The sequence below is a fragment of the Notothenia rossii genome (genome assembly GCF_949606895.1).
Source record: "Notothenia rossii genome assembly, chromosome: 11".
NCBI classification, from domain to species: Eukaryota; Metazoa; Chordata; class Actinopteri; order Perciformes; family Nototheniidae; genus Notothenia; species Notothenia rossii.
This window is the reverse complement of record NC_136910.1, coordinates 54,377,372-54,397,371: the sequence shown is the minus strand read 5'-3', so window position 1 is coordinate 54,397,371 and position 20,000 is coordinate 54,377,372. Positions and strand designations below refer to the sequence as shown.

The 20,000-nt window shown below is 41.2% G+C and overlaps 1 protein-coding gene across 1 annotated transcript in view; it reads left to right on the top strand.

Annotated features, from left to right (window-relative positions):
• LOC307024655 (transcription factor 4-like) overlaps positions 1-20,000 on the top strand; it is a 106,805-nt gene that overhangs the window by 61,816 nt on the left and 24,989 nt on the right. Inside the window, 7 exon segments of the mRNA XM_079658973.1 lie at positions 8,588-8,693; positions 10,059-10,207; positions 10,601-10,671; positions 10,673-10,758; positions 16,097-16,167; positions 16,366-16,444; positions 19,923-20,000. The exon segment at positions 19,923-20,000 is cut by the window's right edge and continues 5 nt beyond it. Coding sequence (XP_079515099.1) covers positions 8,588-8,693; positions 10,059-10,207; positions 10,601-10,671; positions 10,673-10,758; positions 16,097-16,167; positions 16,366-16,444; positions 19,923-20,000 — 640 coding nt within the window.

Genomic DNA, 20,000 nt, shown 5'->3' with positions numbered 1-20,000 from the left:
TTTTTTTACTAACTTTTTTCAATACAAAATTATCTTAATTTCATTATTTTTCTCTCCCTCTTTTCTTAATACCAAATATGTCTGTCTTTAACCATTTCTGATATTTCTATATGTCTTAAATTATAATTTTTCTTTCCCTCCATTGACTTCTTCTCCTTCTCCTTCTTCATTCGTCTCTCTGCACTGCATCGTATGGATTCAATTAGGCGGCCATGCTCCAAACTGTGTGTGTGTACATCTGCTTCACATTAGTGCAATTGCAGGTTGGTAGAATGAAGGGCTCGGCTCAGAGGTGGTGGGTGGGATTTCCTTCCGCTTTCTCACACACACACACACACACACACACACACACACACACACACACACACACACACACACACACACACACACACACACACACACACGCACACACACACGCACACACACACACAGTTTTTTTTTCCCTCCATGTGTTTTGAATCAGGAACATAATTAACCTTCAGAGGATTCCGAGGCCGCGGCTCAGATCTCCGCTATAAAAATACATCTAAAAAACAGAAAAACCCCCGAAATATGTTTGATCCGTCTGCGGCGCGTTTGATTCTCGTTCCCACATCTGCCCCCGGCTCTGAGCGCGGCGGCATGAGTGGGGAGCGGAGATGAAAAGTGCGTCTACAGGTGGAGAGAGGTGGAGGACAGGACGGATACAGTGGATGCATCAATAGAGCTTTATATCATAACAGAAAAAGCAGCACTTTTGAGGAACCAAATGTTTGCATATGTTGAGTTTCATCCTCCCCGTTGCTGGTCGTGGCGTTGGACTGTTTGTGTGAAGGTGAATAAAGGCGAAAGGGAAAGCAACATGTTGGAAATGAGAAAGGCAGAGGACAAAAAGGAGGGAGGAGGAGAGAGAAATTGGACAGGCACAGGTGCAGCCGACTGTGTGTGTGTGTGTGTGTGTGTGTGTGTGTGTGTGTGTGTGTGTGTGTGTGTGTGTGTGTGTGTGTGTGTGTGTGTGTGTGTGTGTGTGTGTGTGTGTGTGTGTGTGTGTGTGTGTGTGTGTGTGTGTGTGTGTGTGTGTGTGTGTGTGTGTGTGTGTGTGTGTGTGTGTGTGTGTGTGTGTGTGTGTGTGTGTGTGTCTGTCAAGAGGTTTCGTGACTGCTCCTTTGAGTGTTCGCATTCCAGCACATCTGCTTTGGATGGAGCGTGGTAAACTGTGTGTGTGTGTGTGTGTGTGTGTGTGTGTGTGTGTGTGTGTGTGTGTGTGTGTGTGTGTGTGTGTGTGTGTGTGTGTGTGTGTGTGTGTGTGTGTGTGTGTGTGTGTGTGTGTGTGTGTGTGTGTGTGTGTGTGTGTGTGTGTGTGTGTGTGTGTGTGTGTGTGTGTGTGTGTGTGTGTGTGTGTGTGTGTGTGTGTGTGTGTGGGAGGCAGAGAGAAGAGAAAACAAGTCAGGAACAAGTCTTTAAGGAGCGAAGGCAGATCTGTTTCTTTTCCATTTTTGACTCCATGGATCTGTCTGTGCAAGTGTTTTTATGGAGGTCAATTAATGACAAAAACAGAGGCTGAAAAACTGAATCGGATCTGTCAGATGCAACTCAAAATGTGACAGTCATGGTTTGTGTTTCCATGTACATTTTCAATTTCAATATCTAGAAATATCGCAACTGAAATGTAAATTTGGTGCATTGGTGTATCGATAAGCAACAGATTTTGCAAATAAGAAATGACGTACTCCTTATGAAGCATGTGACTCCAACATCCATCCAAGCGAATAACTTTTTTTCCCTTAATGCTCAACACAGATCTGATGTAACCGCCCTCCGATTATGAAACACAAAAATGCTATTTCCACACAAGTTTACATTTTTTCCCCCTATTTCTGTTTGACTTACGGCCCGTCCACACACAGGCATGAAAAAAATCTTTCAAAGCTTCACCCATTCACTTGAATGGGGTGACGTAGAAGATTTTTAATCTACGCCGAACTGCATTGTGGGGAGCGGAGCATGGCTTTGCAAGCATCGTGAGCATCAAAAGTTGAGCAATGTTCAACTTTTGATGCTCCCGATGCTTTAGAAGCTGGCATCAGCCAATCAAATCCCGTTTATTCAAATCCCGCCAGTACAAGCGCTAACCAATCAAACCGCGTGCAAGCTGGGAGAGCCAGACCACAGTTCATTTCCTCATATTCCAAACCAGAAATTACGGTAGCAAGTCACCCGGTTCTTTACGACCAGAACTATTTACCGGGATACAAACCGGAGGAACCAGGGGGCAGAGACAGTGGGTGAAACTGGTAGGTTTTCGCCTGCTTGGGGAGTTTATATCCAGTTTACTTCGTTTTAACATTGCTATTGCTTTGTCTGTCGGGGGCGGGACATTCATGTGATTGGTTGTTGATCGCGTTGCTCGCAACAAATCGCCAAGCTTCAAGATTTTTCAAGATTTTTTTCACGCCTGTGTGTGGACGGGCCGTTGCACTTTTTTTGATGAGGTTTTTTAGTTGCACCCTTTTCCTTTGCAATATTATAAAAAGTTCTAAGTGGAGAATTGGCAAGTCTTACTGCTTATGTCCTATGAAACTACTTATCTCATAACAGTAGTGGAACAAAACAAGCAATAATGTTCCTTACTCTGATTTTTCACTAACTTTGGAGAACATTTGCGATAGGCTTTGAACCAAACTTGTAAATCGACAACAAAATCACGAATAAAGTTGTGTGTGTTATAAGCTTTCGAAAAAGAAAGAGAAAGAAACATGTATCCATATTTCAAAAAGCACTCTGTCTTTGAATATTTTCTTAATTTCCCTTGCTATCATATCAGATTGTTAGTGTGTACATTTAAGCGTCTTTGAGCGCTAACAAATTAAATCTATTATTATTATTATTATATTTGTTTCGGTCGTGAGGCGTGATCCCATTGGTCCTCACACTGAGTTATCTTTTGGTATTAAGATGTAAAATATGCACACATCTTGAGGACGTTTAGTGAGGTCAAAAGGGTAGAGGAAGGATAGGAGGTCGAGCAGATGCTCCCCACATTCGGAGACAATAACACGGAGCAGAAGCATCAAACACTGAACGAAGACAGAAAGCCTCCTTCTTCTCCTCCTCTCCTCTCTTTCCATTCTCTCTCTTTTTATCCACATCCAACTTTTAGCATTCCACTTTGTTCCCATGTCTCTCTTTCTAACACTCTGGGCCTGCAGCATCTCCATCGCTGTCAACACGGTATAACTGAAACACTGCGGAGACAATTAAGTTTGTTTGTTGCTTTTCTCTCTTCTTTTTTTAATGTTGACTCTCAAACCTCCAAAGTCACGATTCAGCACTTTTTAGCCTGTTTATTTCCTCACTTGTTGTTTTTGAAGGTTTCTCTATTTGTTGCTTTTGGGTTTCGTGACTGTCAATCATACAAAATAAGCAGTTTGAAGGCAATGTAATATCGCTCTCCCATGATGGTAATTTTGAATATGCTAAATTGAATTGGGATGTATCCGTACAGTACGCTAACTTTCTCTAATTAAAGTTGAGCTGCTGTTTCTGTGTGTACCTGCGGGTAAGGTCAGAGAGTTGCACAGCTGGTTGCTCAGAAAACGTTCTGTGCTTCGATGTGTTTGGTTAACTCCATGAGGAATCAGTTTTCAGAGGAATGTGCCTTAATATTCTCGCCTTGTTGCCGGGGGCGATGCTTTGAAGGAATCTGTGATGTTTCTACGATCCGTCACCACGCAGCGGGAGGTTACACAACCACTTCCACTGGATTCTGTCAGGGACGAGGCTCTGTGGATCCCATTAGGACGATCTGTCATTGTTCTGGTTCTGATCATAGTTTGTACGCAACAAGGTCCCGATGGTGGCGCAATTACATTTTTATGCTTTGCTGTGGTGGAAAACTTGGTATCATAGATAGTGCGGGAAAAAAGAATGGATGGAAACAGATTTAGTAAATAAATGATTACGTAAGTGACTTCCACGTCCAATGACGAACGTCAATTCCTCATTCCTCACCAGGGTCGGATGTTACCTTGCTCAGATTATCAAGCAAACACAATATTTTCATCATGTTTTCTACTTTTTTGACCGAGTTTCTTGTTGTCAATATTATAAAGTGTTTCCAACTGCTGCTACGTGCTGCGTATCTTCATTAATATTAATAACATAAACCGTATCGAATGGGAACAAGCAATCATTTAGCATTTGCATTTTTCAATGTTCTCATCATTTGGGGTACATTTTGTTTGAAACCTGGCAACCAAGTGGCTATATACTGATAACGATTTAGCTTTGGATAAATATAATGGAATCCTGGAAATATTGGCTGTTTCGAAATTATCTGTCACTTATCAGAAGCCATTTTACTTGTTTCTGTAGTTTTTCGATCACTACATACAGAACCGGTTCAATGCAGTTTTATACTGTACAGAACTGCTTCAGATGTTTCTGTTGTTGCGCTTTGATTGGTTTCTATTATGACTCTTTAGTGGCACACAGATGTGGGTAGGCTGGTTGTTTTATGATTAATTTCCTCTCCTGGTTTGAATTGTTCCCGTTTGGTTTCCATCAAAGTAGAAATTTAATTAATTTGAACAAATCTACAATGATTATTTTCATGTCCAGTCACTTTTTGACATAAGCAAGCCTCTCAATTCTTAGAAATGTTTTGGAAATACTAACACGAAGGTTATTGATCGGACATTTTACTTTTGCTCAAAGTTCTCATTATTTTCTTATGGACAGTGTTGTCAATGACAACACTGTCCAGGGTGACTCTGAAGGTCCGCCTGGTAACAGTGGGAATACTGATACTGTGTGTGTGTGTGTGTGTGTGTGTGTGTGTGTGTGTGTGTGTGTGTGTGTGTGTGTGTGTGTGTGTGTGTGTGTGTGTGTGTGTGTGTGTGTGTGTGTGTGTGTGTGTGTGTGTGTGTGTGTGTGTGTGTGTGTGTGTGTGTGTGTGTGTGTGTGTGTGTGTGTGTGTGTGTGTGTGTGTGTGTGTGTGTGTGTGTGTGTGTGTGTGTGTGTGTGTGTGTGTGTGTGTGTGTGTGCGTTACATACTGCAGGAAGTGAAGTTGTTATTGTGTCTCTCTACATTCCTCGGACTTGAACACACTCTGCACCTGTTCCTGTCTGTCTGTAACACTCACAAACACGCACACACACACACTCACATTAATACACACACTCACGGACACACACACTTTCACACAAATCACAGCCTTTCGTCACCAGTTTAAAATGCATTCAATGGGAAAATATGTGTGCACAACATGAGATATAAATCCAAAAAATGTCAACGCAAGAATGTGTGTGTGCATGCGTAATGTGTTTATGTGTGAACTTTGTTGTGTAAGCTCTGGGTCAATAAATCTGGTTCTATCATCAGAACACAAACTCAGTTCTCAGAGGGGAAGTGGAGGAGGAGGAGGAGGAGGAGGAAGTTCGACATTAGCTTAGCTCTAATGACATCTGCAGACCCTGTGTGTGTGTGTGTGTGTGTGTGTGTGTGTGTGTGTGTGTGTGTGTGTGTGTGTGTGTGTGTGTGTGTGTGTGTGTGTGTGTGTGTGTGTGTGTGTGTGTGTGTGTGTGTGTGTGTGTGTGTGTGTGTGTGTGTGTGTGTGTGTGTGTGTGTGTGTGTGTGTGTGTGTGTGTGTGTGTGTGTGTGTGTGTGTGGAGACTGAATCATTTGTATCCTTATAATTCCTGCAAGGTGCATTGTGGGGCATTGCCAGCATCCCCAAAAACATTAGCTCCTTATAGCACTTTAATTTTGTATTTAACTTGTGTGTCTTCAAGTTTGTGTGAGCGTGTGTGTGTTTGCGTGAGTGTGTGTGTGTGTGTGTGTGTTTGCGTGTGTATTTCCTGACCTCAGTCTTTTATTCCCACAGTTCCCAGTGTTTCTCTCCCCTCAGAATTCCTGATTGTTGTGGTATTTGGCCCTGTGTCTGCGTCTTTCCTTGAGCAGTATTTTTCAGGAAGTAAACCAATTGACTATGACACACAACTGAGCACACACTGAACTGTGTGTGCAACAAAACACTGCAAACCCATGGAGGGCTCTAACTTCATTACGTCAATTCATTATCTTTATAACGTTACACTTTTAGGCAGCTCTCTGTTGGGTACATTGAGCATCAAGTTCTCTTTAATTCTACAGTCTGTCTTGCATTGAATTGCAGAGAAAGCATCTGAACCTGAACACACCTTGTTGGGATGATGGGTGTAATTAGAACTAGAATAAGAAGCTTTTAAGGCATTGAGATTGCTGGAACAATACTCAAGATGTATTGCGGGAAGACATTTAAAACATGAAGTTGAGTTTAAGTTGAATTATGAGTGAAATCCCAGTATCACTTTTTTATAACAGTGTTTTTTATTCTTGTTACGATTTGATCCCTTTAGTCTTGTCTAATAAGAGGTGTGTGTGTGTGTGTGTGTGTGTGTGTGTGTGTGTGTGTGTGTGTGTGTGTGTGTGTGTGTGTGTGTGTGTGTGTGTGTGTGTGTGTGTGTGTGTGTGTGTGTGTGTGTGTGTGTGTGTGTGTGTGTGTGTGTGTGTGTGTGTGTGTGTGTGTGTGTGTGTGTGTGTGTGTGTGTGTGTGTGTTAAAGTTGATTAACTAATAAAGAAAACACATTAAGGGAAGCGAATATAGCCAGTGTGAATCAGCTTATATCTCTCCATGTTCATATCTTTTCACTCTCAGCTATTTGCTACATATAAAAAGCTCTGACTGACTGTTTTTAGTTAAAAAAGTTGCAAGTCTCTCATATTCCTCCTTAGTTTTTCCGTATGGTCTCATGGTTCCCTCATCATCTTTTAACATTAAATAAAAAGGACAGTTATAGAAAAATAAATCAGATGTTTCCCCTCAGAAGTTAAGGCAGATAAACAAGCTTTTCGTGATCTGAGAAAAAGTCAGGAGGTTTTCTGTTTGACAGAAACAGTTTGAGGCTGTTTTCTGTTTTTAATAATTCCTCTCAGGGAGTGTGGGAAGTGAGATGTTTTTTTAAATGCCCCCAAGTGTCGTTGTTTTCTTTATTCATCTTTTTCTAGTATTTCTTCTCTCTGTGTTCTACCATCAGATTCTCTTTTACAACATCTGTGTTCCATCCATATGCAAATACTGTTAAGTTAACAAAGCAACCCGTGTCTTTTCGGGGGGTTGAGGCAGATTAGGTGTAGCTGTGGAGCGGCTCTTTCATTTTGATGTGAGTCAGTGGGGGAGACTGAGGGAGAGGAGAGCGCTTTCAACAGCTGTTCCAGAGTTTGCGTCATGCGGCGCAAAGCTAGCGTCATGGTTGAGTGTTCGCACGCTATGCACACACACACACACACACACACACACACACACACACACACACAGAGGCGTGCTGTGGGGACCCCCAGTCGAAGGCATGACCAAACACAGGCATTGTGTGAGGGAGAACGTCACCTGTTTGGAGGGAGGACAGGCTGCAGCCTCACGTTTTACTGCATGTTTGCTGCATGACTGCGGCCCCTCTGAGAGGAGAACACAGAATCACTGAATCACACACGTCTGAATGAAAGAAGGCTGAAAGCACATGTGGTGTGGCTTGAGTTTATGTTCGGAGAAATGTTTTTGGTCACAAACACTCATACATTTAAACGACAGCATCATGTAGATGCAATTGATGTGGTTGCCATGTTGTATTTTTTATGGTGTGCATTTTGAGTTTGTGTATTGGCTGAGTTAAGGGGAGAGTTAACTTAAAAAAAATAAAATGAAATAAAACAACCCGTTATCAAGTCATTTGGTGCTTTAAAAATGAGGATTATCCAAGTTTAGATATTATTTAAGTTGTGTTGCAGGTGTACATACACACACACACACACACACACACACACACACACACACACACACACACACACACACACACACACACACACACACACACACACACACATTGGCTACATATACTGTACAGTACACACAATATAAACTCAACTCGTTTTGGAGGTATCAGATAATTTAGTCTTTAATCAAATAGTAAATACAAAATCATCGATCAACATGTAAAATAACTAATGTTATTTACGTCCCTAAATACTATTGTTTCAAACTGTTGAAAAACCTACAAAATGATTTGAAAAAATGATTTGAAAATATCTCAAACGTTTACTTTTTAAAAATATATGATTGGATTCCACTTTATTAAATCTATAAAATGTACATAAATCTTGTTTTATTTTTTTTAAATATCTTATTTTTACAGTATGCATCATAAAATGAGTTCATTGTTAATAATTGTTTAAGAATAAAATAATTAATAAGCTTTTAATTTGTTTAGGTATACCTAACAAGTACATTTTTACCAAGGCAAATGCATACATTAAACAGATCGTGTTACTCCTGAGGTCCCAGAGCAGCTGCTGTATTTATTCCAGTTTGAAAATAAAAACAAAAACCATGAGTTAAAGAGTGAAGTGTCGATCATCTGTTTATTCCTGCTGGAAATGGCTTGTGTGTGAAGCCGTCTCCTGCTGAGCCTCACCTTGTGTTTGGCTGTGAGACTTGTGATGAAAACATGTTGTATTTTGATCAGAGTGAGGATTCCTGAATGACGTTGTGTGTGTCTGTGTTTGTGTTGCAGGTGTACGCTCCGTCTGCCAGTACAGCAGACTACAACAGAGACTCACCGGGTTATCCCTCCTCCAAACCTCCCAGCGCTGGCTTCCCAAGCTCATTCTTCATGCCAGGTACACACACACACACACACACACACACACACACACACACACACACACACACACACACACACACACACACACACACACACACACACACACACACACACACACACACACACACACACACACACACCAATACCACACTTCCATATTTAATATTTTTAAGAGGATACTTGCCGAAACTTGCACAGCATGACCACCAGGAGGCCATTTCAGCATTCTGTCCCAAAATGTCCCCACAGAACAGGTTGTTTCTCAAAATGTGGTCCTCACAAGTGATTAAAAACAAACAAACCAACACACACACATATTTGTCCTTCATACAAAACTTCCTGCAGTGGATTTCTGTGTTTATTGTGAAAACTGGATCACAGACGGTGTGAAATTCTTTCTTTCACCACAATCTTCAAAAGCTTTCAATCAGACATTTGATTTGTTATTTACCAAATACCAATATACTGTATTCATATTTTGCTGAACAGGGCAGTAAAAACATGTGGCTTGCAAATGTTGAGACTCTTTGAACCAAAGCTGCAATGATTAGTTGTAAATGTGTTAGTTTAGTGGATAGAGAGATAACTAATCCATTATTTCGATAAACAATTAATTGTTAAACTTGTTCTTGCTGCAAACATTGCTAAATATATGGACTAACAAAACAAGAGAGTTTAACACACACCAGGAAACATTTGAGTGATTGCCAACCTAACAGAGTCAGATAGAGGGACCATAAAGCATTATTTCATGGAATTCAGGTTTTCACCAAGGATTCATTTTGTATATGTATCTTTACTTATTTACTTAATTTATGTACTGCGACCGTAGTCCAGGATAAAATAAGTTTTAATAGAAATGAATATAATATGTAATGGCTGTTCATGTATTCATGACATACATTTGACTGCAGGCGAGTGTTTACAGTCTTTGACCCCAAACAGTTAGTTCTCAGAGTTATTTGAGTCTGTCAGTTTTCTCACGGGTGGGTTTCATGTCACAAACCATCAAATGTGTTTTTAAAGGAAGTGATCAAAGTTAGTGGTAACCAAGTTATTATCTAACCTGAATAAGAAAAACAGAGATGGTTCCTAAAATCATGTTTTTTTAAATTAGGTTACGGCATAAAGTGGGTCAGGTCACCAAACTGCATGTTGTCGCACAGACTGAAGCACAGAGTGGTTTGACAGCAGATAGAAACCTCAGTATGACTTCACCTTCTCATAGACTGATCTCAGACCAGAATGCAGCACATGACATCAAAATCAAATCAAATCCAAATGTATTAGCCCCAACTCACAAGAAGTCCCTCAAAGGGCTGCACAAAGCAAACAAAAACAAAAATACAGACATGAACATCTCTCTCTGTCTCTCTGTCAGACGGTCACCACAGCGGCGACCCCTGGAGCAGCAACGGTAGCAGTATGCCCCAGCAGGGTTACCATGGCAGCATGCTGGGGGGCGGGAACTCAGCCCACGGCCCCTCCCAGAGCTCCTCCTACTGCGGGATTCACCCTCACGACAGATTGGTGAGCAGAGCTGTCAATCACAGGGAGTCTGTACAGGGCGTGACACAGGTGATGCTTTTCTTTCAGGAAGTCTGTCCAAAGATGAAATGTAAATAATGTACATACACTTTTGAATTATCCTTTGTTGTTTTTAAGACATTAAGTGTGTTGAGTAAATTGTCCTGCTTCAAGGAAAGCTCGCTTATTACAAAGGCTTTTGGGGATCAAATTAAATCAATGATCATAGCCAGTGATATATAAAAGGTTTTTTCTAGGAGACATATTCACTGGATTTGATCCCCTTTTTATGAATAAGTTCAAAAGTTAATATTAAAGTTAATACATGTACAAAAAAAAAATATATATATATTTTTTTTTTAAAGCTTAATTTTGTTTCTTTTTTTCTTCCTGCAGAGTTACCCGTCGCACTCCTCTGCAGATATCAACTCCAGCCTTCCTCCGATGTCCAGCTTCCACCGAGGGGGAGGGGAAGGAGGAGGGGGGGGGCGGGGGGAATCACTACAGCACCGCCTCGTGCACCGCTTCCACCAACGGCACAGGAAGCATCATGGGTAAGACACCTGTTGGTTTTCACGTTTTGAAATGAATGTTGTATCATTAACAGTCATCCCATGGTTCAGCCCACTACTCTAACAGAGCTAATTTATGAAATCAGATACCCCAACATATTTAGTTTAGGTTATTTGTTTATAGTGTAATCGACAGTCCCCATTGGTCAACTGTCACAAAAAACTGTAATTGGGGCAGCTTTAGCAGACATTGCTAATTTCCAGCTGTTGTCCCCGGTCAGATGATGACAGACACCTTTTTAAAATCACAATACATCAACTGCATTAGTTATGAAGAAAGGATGAAAGACAAGTAGATACACGAGAAAGGATAAAAGAGAAAAGTCAAATGCAAACAGCACACATATACATACATGTCACATATATTAGAATAATAACACTAATGGTGAATTTTTGCACCAACATTCATGGTTCCCAGAGGATGAATCTTATTGACTTGGGTCGGTGTTAGCAAGTTGGTGGAAACGTGCTTATTTCACGCCAGGAAAAAGTTCTGAACATTTGAGCAGTTCCTGACATAAGGTCTAACACAAGCTTCTGTTGCATGTCTTCTTGCAGTTACTACTTTAAACGCAACACTAGTCAGGAGGCCACATGTTAACTTACCACAATGTTACCAGTTATAAAATCCCTGCTGGGAATCAGATTGATCGAAACCACTTAACAACTAAACTTTAGTGTCAGGCGTAAACTGTACTTCCCATTCTGGCTCAAACTGAACTTTTCTGACACACACACACACACACACACACACACACACACACACACACACACACACACACACACACACACACACACACACACACACACACACACACACACAGCATGCCGTATGGACCCCTTGCTTCGAGTCGCATAGAACAAATGGAACAGCAATAAGAAACAGATTGAAAGTTTGTTTTCATTGGAATACATCTCCAACATTCCAGAAAGAATGAACAACACACACACACACACACACACACACACACACACACACACACACACACACACACACACACACACACACACACACACACACACACACACACACACACACACACGAGTCGGAGCAGATGAGTGTAAACACAACATGAAGCTAATGAAAAAAACATGGTGCTGTCGTTTAAATGTAAACTCATGATACGTGTGTGCTCACATGAACGCTTAAACGCCGCCGCGCAGTGTTTACAGGCGATTCTCTGCATCCCGCTGATTTGCACGAGTAAACAAGTGGGTACGTTCTCTTTGTAGAGAGTAGCAGCTGCGGTCAGATACAATTGATTCTAGCACTGGAAATATAATCTTCCATCAACAAAGCGTCAGATTTGTAACAGTCAACTCTCGATGATGAGCATTGGGTTGAACAGCCTGATCGGCGTGGGTCGGGTCTATATTATGGTGAAAAGATTATTTGGTGCAGGAGTCAGAGGCAAAGCTTCAGTGTGGAGCTGCAGGTTAATGTATTAGAGCATTGGCAGAAAATGGATCAGCAACTATTTTGGGAATCGATTAATTGCGTTTCCTTGTTTTGTTTTTTAGTATAGTAGATCAAATGTCTCTGGGTTTCGGACTAACGTCTAAAGAAGTTACCTTGGGTTTTAGGAAAGTGTGGTAATATTAATTGTTTTCGAATGAGTTACTAACCACACAAGTAATAATGATAACGACAGTAACAGTGGACATCTTCATTATTTTATATTTTATATTTTCCACTGCGACCATTAGTTTGTTTTGTAAATTAAATGAATCCACACTGAACACTGCTACAGACAATTTAAGTCCAGTAGAAATCAGATGCATCCTAAAGAATGCTTGATATTTTGAGGTGCTGTTGATGCTCCCAATTTAGAAATAGATGGATATTCTAATGAAAATAAATGGGTTATCCATCCATCCATCCATCCATCTTCTCCCGCTTATCCGTGGTCGGGTCGCGGAGGTAGCAGTTCCAGCAGAGAGCCCCAAACTTTCTTTTCCCTGGCCACATCAACCAGCTCTGACTGGGGGGTCCCAAGGCGCTCCCAGGCCAGCGAAGAGATATAATCCCTCCATCTGGTTCTAGGTCTACCCCTTGGTCTCTTCCCAGCTGGACGTGCCTGGAACACCTCCCTAGGGAGGCGCCCAGGTGGCATCCTAACTAGGTGCCCTAACTACCTCAACTGACTCCTTTCGACGCGAAGGAGGAGCGGTTCAACTCCGAGTCCCTCCCGGATGACCGAACTTCTCACTTTATCCCTAAGGGAGACACCAGCCACCCTGCGGAGAAAACCTATCTCGGCCGCTTGTACCCGCGATCTCGTTCTTTCGGTCATGACCCATCCTTCATGACCATAGGTGAGGGTAGGATGAGGGTCTGGCTCAGCTCCCTTTTCGTCACAACGGTGCGGTAAAGAGACTGCAGTACCGCTCCCGCTGCTCCGATTCTCCGACCCATCTCACGCTCCATTGTTCCCTCACTCGAGAACAAGACCCCGAGATACTTGAACTCCTTCACTTGGGGTAAGGACTCATTCCCTACTTGGAGTGGACAGTCCATCGGTTTCCTGCTGAGAACCATGGCCTCAGATTTGGAGTTATCTACATTTTTATTCTCAGTTTAAAGAACATAGATGTTTTGTAAACTAACTGCAGAAGTGTATGTTATCAAATCTAATTAATACAGTAGTGTGCAGTGTATACAGCGATATGGATTTGGCACACGGCAAAGGATCTGCAGGGCAGATGCAACTGTAATTTTGAAACGTGGAACGAATACAAAGCAATCATGTTTTCGATTATGCCAAGAAAGAAAGAGCCAAAGAACATATTTCATAATAATGTGATTCTCAAATTGTTATACAGTATATGTTTCTGGTTGCTGATGGACATGGACAGAAATAACTCGCAAAATCACTTTCATCTTCGGGATGCTCTCCTCTCCTGCTGCTATAAGCTTTCATTTATGAAAAAGATTTTCTCCTGCATGTGTTCTAAATTATGTGTAGAGTCCGGATACAAGCTTGTGTGTGTGTGTGTGTGTGTGTGTGTGTGTGTGTGTGTCTGTGTGTGTGTGTGTGTGTGTGTGTGTGTGTGTGTGTGTGTGTGTGTGTGTGTGTGTGTGTGTGTGTGTGTGTGTGTGTGTGTGTGTGTGTGTGTGTGTGTGTGTGTGTGTGTGTGTGTGTGTGTGTGTGTGTGTGTCAGTAATCCCTTGGATGGTTTACTAGGCCAGTGGTATGGCGTGAGTGAGACATGAGGCTTTAACCCCAAAACATATGCTGCTTCCTGTCTCTCTCTCCATCTTCATCCCTGTATCTCCCCTCCTCCCCCTCTTTCTATCTCTTTTTCTCTCTAACAGCAGCCCGGTCCTGCCAATTTCTGTAATGGATTCATTTGCCATGAAAGGATGTTTTTCGCTGTGTGTGTGTGTGTGTGTGTGTGTGTGTGTGTGTGTGTGTGTGTGTGTGTGTGTGTGTGTGTGTGTGTGTGTGTGTGTGTGTGTGTGTGTGTGTGTGTGTGTGTGTGTGTGTGTGTGTGTGTGTGTGTGTGTGTGTGTGTGTGTGTGTGTGTGTGTGTGTGTGTGTGGACGTGTCTAACTTGTGTGTGCTAGCGTAAACTTTCCATCTGGGATCTGCTATCAGGAGAAATGAGTCTCTCTGCCTCAGTGTGTGTATTTGCGTGTGTGTGTGTGTGTGTGTGTGTGTGTGTATACAGTATATGTGTGTGTGTGTGTGTGTGTGTGTGAGTCTGTGTGTGTATACAGTATGTGTGTGTGTGAGCACTCATCTGGTCCTGTGAGGTCACTTCCTCCCTCTTTGGCCTCAGTGCTCTTCAAGTGTGTGAAACAGATTTAGTTGGGTCGAGGTCCAACATTTGCACACACCAACACATGCTGTCAGTCAGTTAGCATGCGAACAAATGTAGATGATGAGTGTCGGTTCCTATTGAACTCTGTTATAGCTCTGTAATTATTTAGGAAGGGTCAGCCCACCATCACATTGTATAACTTTGACCTGCCAAAGTATAACTTTTAGAGACTAATCATGGTCTGCAACCAGGTGTTTATAGTAGAATTACAGAAGGTCTTTTTAAGTCTTTTGAATTCATCTGAACCTACCGTCCGTTCCCATGGATACAGAAATTACACTAATACTTGATTGCCTGCAGTGTAGATAAAAAAATGAATAAAAAGGAAACGGCACACAACGTCAACACAGTGTTTGTAAAAAAGAAGACCAATTTATTCATCAAAAATAATAAATATTTTTAAAACGGTACATGTGAGCAGGTTTGGGTTACTTTTGAAATGCTACAATCACTAGTTACATGGTAAAATATTGAATCAGGATCCTAAACTAAATATCACAATATAAACACATATATTTGTTGACCAGTGAAGAAGAAACCAGGATATTTAGTAACAAAAATGTTTCAAGGTTCAAGGCTTTTATTGGTCATACCAACATGGCTACAGTACAGTGTAGTACAGGCTCCTCCAACAGTGCAACACAATGAAACAGATACACAGACAAATATAGTGCAATTAAATAAAAAAATAAAAAAAGTGGAATAGTGCAATCAGAGTCTATATACAAGTTATTGGAATATGATATATTAGATAAATAATTTCTAAGTTGCAGCCAGATCCGGATGCTGCGGTAGCGCCTGCCAGACGGTAGCAGACTGAACAGTTTGAGGCTGGGGTGATGGGGGTCTCTGATAATCCTGAGGGCTTTCTTCCTGAGCCGCTGGGAGTAAAGGTCCTCCATGGATGGCAGCTCCGTCCTGGTGATGTGGTGTGCATTGTTCACCATCTTAAATGATTAGCTAACCCTACAGAAGAATATATTTATATTTCGTGGTCTAGTGCAAGTTCAGTACAGCAAAGAAAATTGTGTTGATTTCATATATTTTGTTGTGTTTTTGCCCACTTGTAACTATGGTAAACAGTTTTGTTATACAAATAATACATTTTTCAAACACCTCTGTATTGTACGAACTATTCTCAAAAGGCAACAGGTCAAAAAAGGCTTTAAAACTGAAATGTCTAATGCTCAAACTTGTACACCATAGGAGGAGTGTTTCAATGAACTAGCCTCAGCATATAGCTATGAGCTAACCGCTTAGCTATTTACGCTAGTCCTTCATTTCCTTCATTAATCTACATGTGTATTTCCAGCCATGAAATAGGCTATTACTTCATACTGGGATGTTTCGGTACAAATAGCATAAACCTTTCAGTTTGTATAAATATGTGTTGCTTTTTGAGTGTGACAGAATTTGACAGAATAATTACAAATTCTACTAAATAACATCCTTATTTACAAGATTGTGTGTCTTTGTTCCCGTGTGTGTGTCACAGCTAACAGAGCACCGAACGCAGCAGCCAGCAGCTCTCAGACAGGAGACGCCTTAGGGAAAGCACTCGCATCTGTAAGTGAAACACACGAACACGCATGTAAACATAGGCCTAAATACACATGTCAAATATCAGCCGAATGACACGTGTCAACTACTTGTTCAGTTAGTCATAAATGCAACATGACTTTTTAATGTTTCTCCATTCTTTTTAATATTTGTTTTGCCTTTCAGAGTTGCAGACTCTTTTGAAACGTTTTGTTATGTTTTCAGATCTACTCTCCGGACCACACGAACAACAGCTACTCGTCCAATCCCTCCACACCAGTCGGCTCCCCTCCCTCCCTCACAGGTATCACATCACACTCACAGTCCTCCTCACAGTCTTAAACTTGTTTACACTTGACTTGAACTCGTCACAAATGACTTAGACTGACACTTGTTTGAAATGACTTGAGACTTTAATGGAAATGGTTTGAAATGACCAGCAACAAGACTTACATTTGTTTCAATTGACTTGAGAATGCAACCTACGTTAGAAGTTGTTTTTAAATGACTTGAGACTTACAATGAAATTGTTTCAAATGACAAAAGCAAAACAACTTACAATGTGTTTCTATTGACTTGAACTTGTTTCAAAAGACTGGAAACTAAAGTTTAACAAGTTCAAATGATTTTATTCTTGATATGATCCTAATTCAATTGACTTAAATACAGCTCTGGGAAGTAGAAGTGGAAGAAATGGGAGTAAAACATATAAACCGACTAAAAACAACACATTTACCTAAAGCTCTTCATTTGTTTGTAATAAATTAAAGGCATCCCTGCTTCTTAAGTGTAATCACTTGGGCGTAAAACAGGACCATAAAAACACATTCATAATCCCTGTGTGTCTACCCCCCCCCCCCCCCCTCCCCCTTCTCCTCTTATTTCAACAAATTAGGCTGGTGTTGTAAACTCTCCCCGCTCCTTAAAGTGAAAAATGACTTTTCCTAATAATAGTTGTGTCGAATTTGTCTCTAATTGACGCTGCGACACACACCGTTTGATATTTCCGCGCCTGGTGACTGATAGCTTTAATTACGAGCACCACTCCGACAAATCGTTCACAAACCTACCAGCTCCCAGAACACCACCCCCCCCCCCCCTCTCTTCCTCCTCCTCCTCGTCATTATAGCTGCCTCGGATATTGCCTGTGAAACCATAATTGGTGTTTATCATTGTGTCAGAGTTACTCCACTTTTTACAAATTAGAAATGAAGCCTATTAGAGCAAACTACATGCAAATTGATATACAAGGCTAATTCTACCAGGGTGTTTTACAGGGTTGGACTTGGAATAATTTACCCTGCCGTTTAATACATATATTTGTATTTGCACATGAATGTACCCAGGTGATTACTCATTAATTAGCATATGGAAATGAGCATGTAATATGAATGGAGGAGAGGGGAGAGAATAGACTGCGAGACAAAATGGGAAGACAATTAGAAAAAAGGGGGAGAAACACAAGCTAATGAGATGAGATCAGAGTTACAAAGGAGGGATCAGTGGTGGGGGCACAGAGGAGGTGAGATGGGGAGTAAGGAGGGGAAACTAAGGTAGGAAGGAGGAGAGGAGACGGAAGAATTAGAAAGATAGGGATAAAGAAAGAAGAGGAAACGAAGGGTAGGAAACGATGCAGAAATAGGAAGGACTCAACTATGTTGAAAGGCAAAGGAAAGACAAGGAGATTCAAGTAAATAAAATAAGAGCCAAGTCATTGTGATATGATGACGGAGGAAGAGTAAAGATAACATGACACAATACAAGAGCAAAGCTACTATAGGACAGCAACATGAACCAATCCGTCACCTGACTGGATAAACACGTCCCTCAATGGACTTTCTTTTATTTACTTCCAGTTAACATTTTGATTACATAGTTGCGTATATAAATTGCACTGTCGTGGATTTGTACACGTTCGATCCATGCTGAATGTTTTGGTTTTATTTGACCATGTTAAAGATGTCTGTTTCCTGATCAATTCAATATCTACATCACATGTGTCAAACTCAAGGCCCGGGGGCCAAATCAGGCCCTTGGTGGATTGAATTTCAGCCCGCAGGATAATTTCTAATTACTATTAGATCTGGCCGGTATATTGCACGCACACCTTCACTCAATCCTGAGGGTCTCCTCAGCTCAGAGCCTGACCCCAAACATTGAAGCTTTGTTAGTTCCAGGTTTAATTTGTGCAATAACTTCATTTCAATACGTTTTGCAATAAACATTGAACCTGTCCGGCCCTCGACTAGTAGCGATTTTTTTAATTTTGGCCCACTGTGTATTTGAGTTTGACACCCCTGATCTACATGAATGATGTGGGCTTCATCCTATAGAGAAACACCAAACGAGCGCAAAAATACAACCATTTAGGAATGAAAACGGGAAGTTCTAACACAGCAATAAATTATCTGATTGAGAAAGCACATTATATGCAATATAAGAAGCATTAACTTTCAAATTTCAAATTGAATCTAGCCGTCATAGAACCAATTCTCCTCTATGTATCGAGATGGGGTCCTCTCTCTTACCAGAACTTGGACTAATTGGACAGACCCCATTGGACATGAACACTTCCTTACATCTGACTTAAAAAATGTGTCGCTGTGGGCTGTCTTTCAGATGAATTGCAATGTTCCACTTTCTAGTGTGGATTTGCTGCTTGCATCAATGCTGATAGTTTTATTCGCCATGTTAAAAAAGATCTGTTTCTTAAATCTCTTTTTTCAAACCAATACAATGGAGTTTAATAGGTTTTCTTGTGGTTTGAAACTTCTTTGAATTTGGTGGTCAGAAGTCAACGTTGAGTTCCCACATGAATAGAAATGGGCTTTACTTAGAACAACATTAATACTATTTTCCTGTTAGAAAGGAGTTCCCATAAACACTATTTAGTTACCATAAGTAATTGGGATATTTTCTGCAAATAGTTTTGCTTTCTAGTTTTTCAAGTGACCAGAAACAAAGCTACATTCACCACAAGAGTTTCAGAGTGGTAAATAAACAAGACATTCAAAACATTAAACGAAAACTATCTATATGGCTAGATACAACTAAGATGGGTGAAACGTGTTTGTAGTGATATGGGTAAACTGTTTAAAGCTTGATTCACATCTGGAGCCCAGACCCTGCTCAGAACCTCATATTAATGTTAATTAACACAAGTCATTGTGCCTCCTCTGTCTACCAGCTAATGAGACCTGTCGATTCAGATTCGACCCTTCAGAGCGACGGCAAACACAAAAGCAGGAAAGAACAGAGACACAAAGCTTGTTTATTCTGCAGAGGGCCCATGCTAATCAACCACTTGTACCCTTTCAAAAAACAAAAGCCTGATATTAGCATTTCTGCTCAGAGATATGAATTGGTTTGTTTTTGTCCTTTCTTCCTCATCCCTCAGTTTATTATGTCCGGGCTCCGCGAGTGGTTCGGATGAAGCGCTCCTCGTGTGAGAGGATGTTTTGTCCTCTGTTTGGTGCAGCATTGAGTGCTTTCTTTTTGCCAGATATGAAAAGGATAAGAGGTTAATCCAAAAAAGCAGACAGCCGTTCATTTTCTCTACACAAGCAGCGCCCATGTAGCCTATCCCTGCATGCTTTGGGCGAGAGGCGGGTCTTACCAAGAACCGTTTAGCTGTCCATCACAGAAGAAATTAAGGGATATCAGTTTTAAGCTAAACTATAACCAGTAAAAGTGTCCAACTCCAACATCTTTTGCTGATATCTCAAATGTTTTTTGCTTTTACTTCCTCTTCTGATCATGTCTCCTTGTCTCCTCTCTCCTAGCTGCCAGTTCAGCTGTATGGTCGAGGAATGGCGGACAGGGAGCATCATCGCCAAACTACGAGGCTGCTCCACTACACT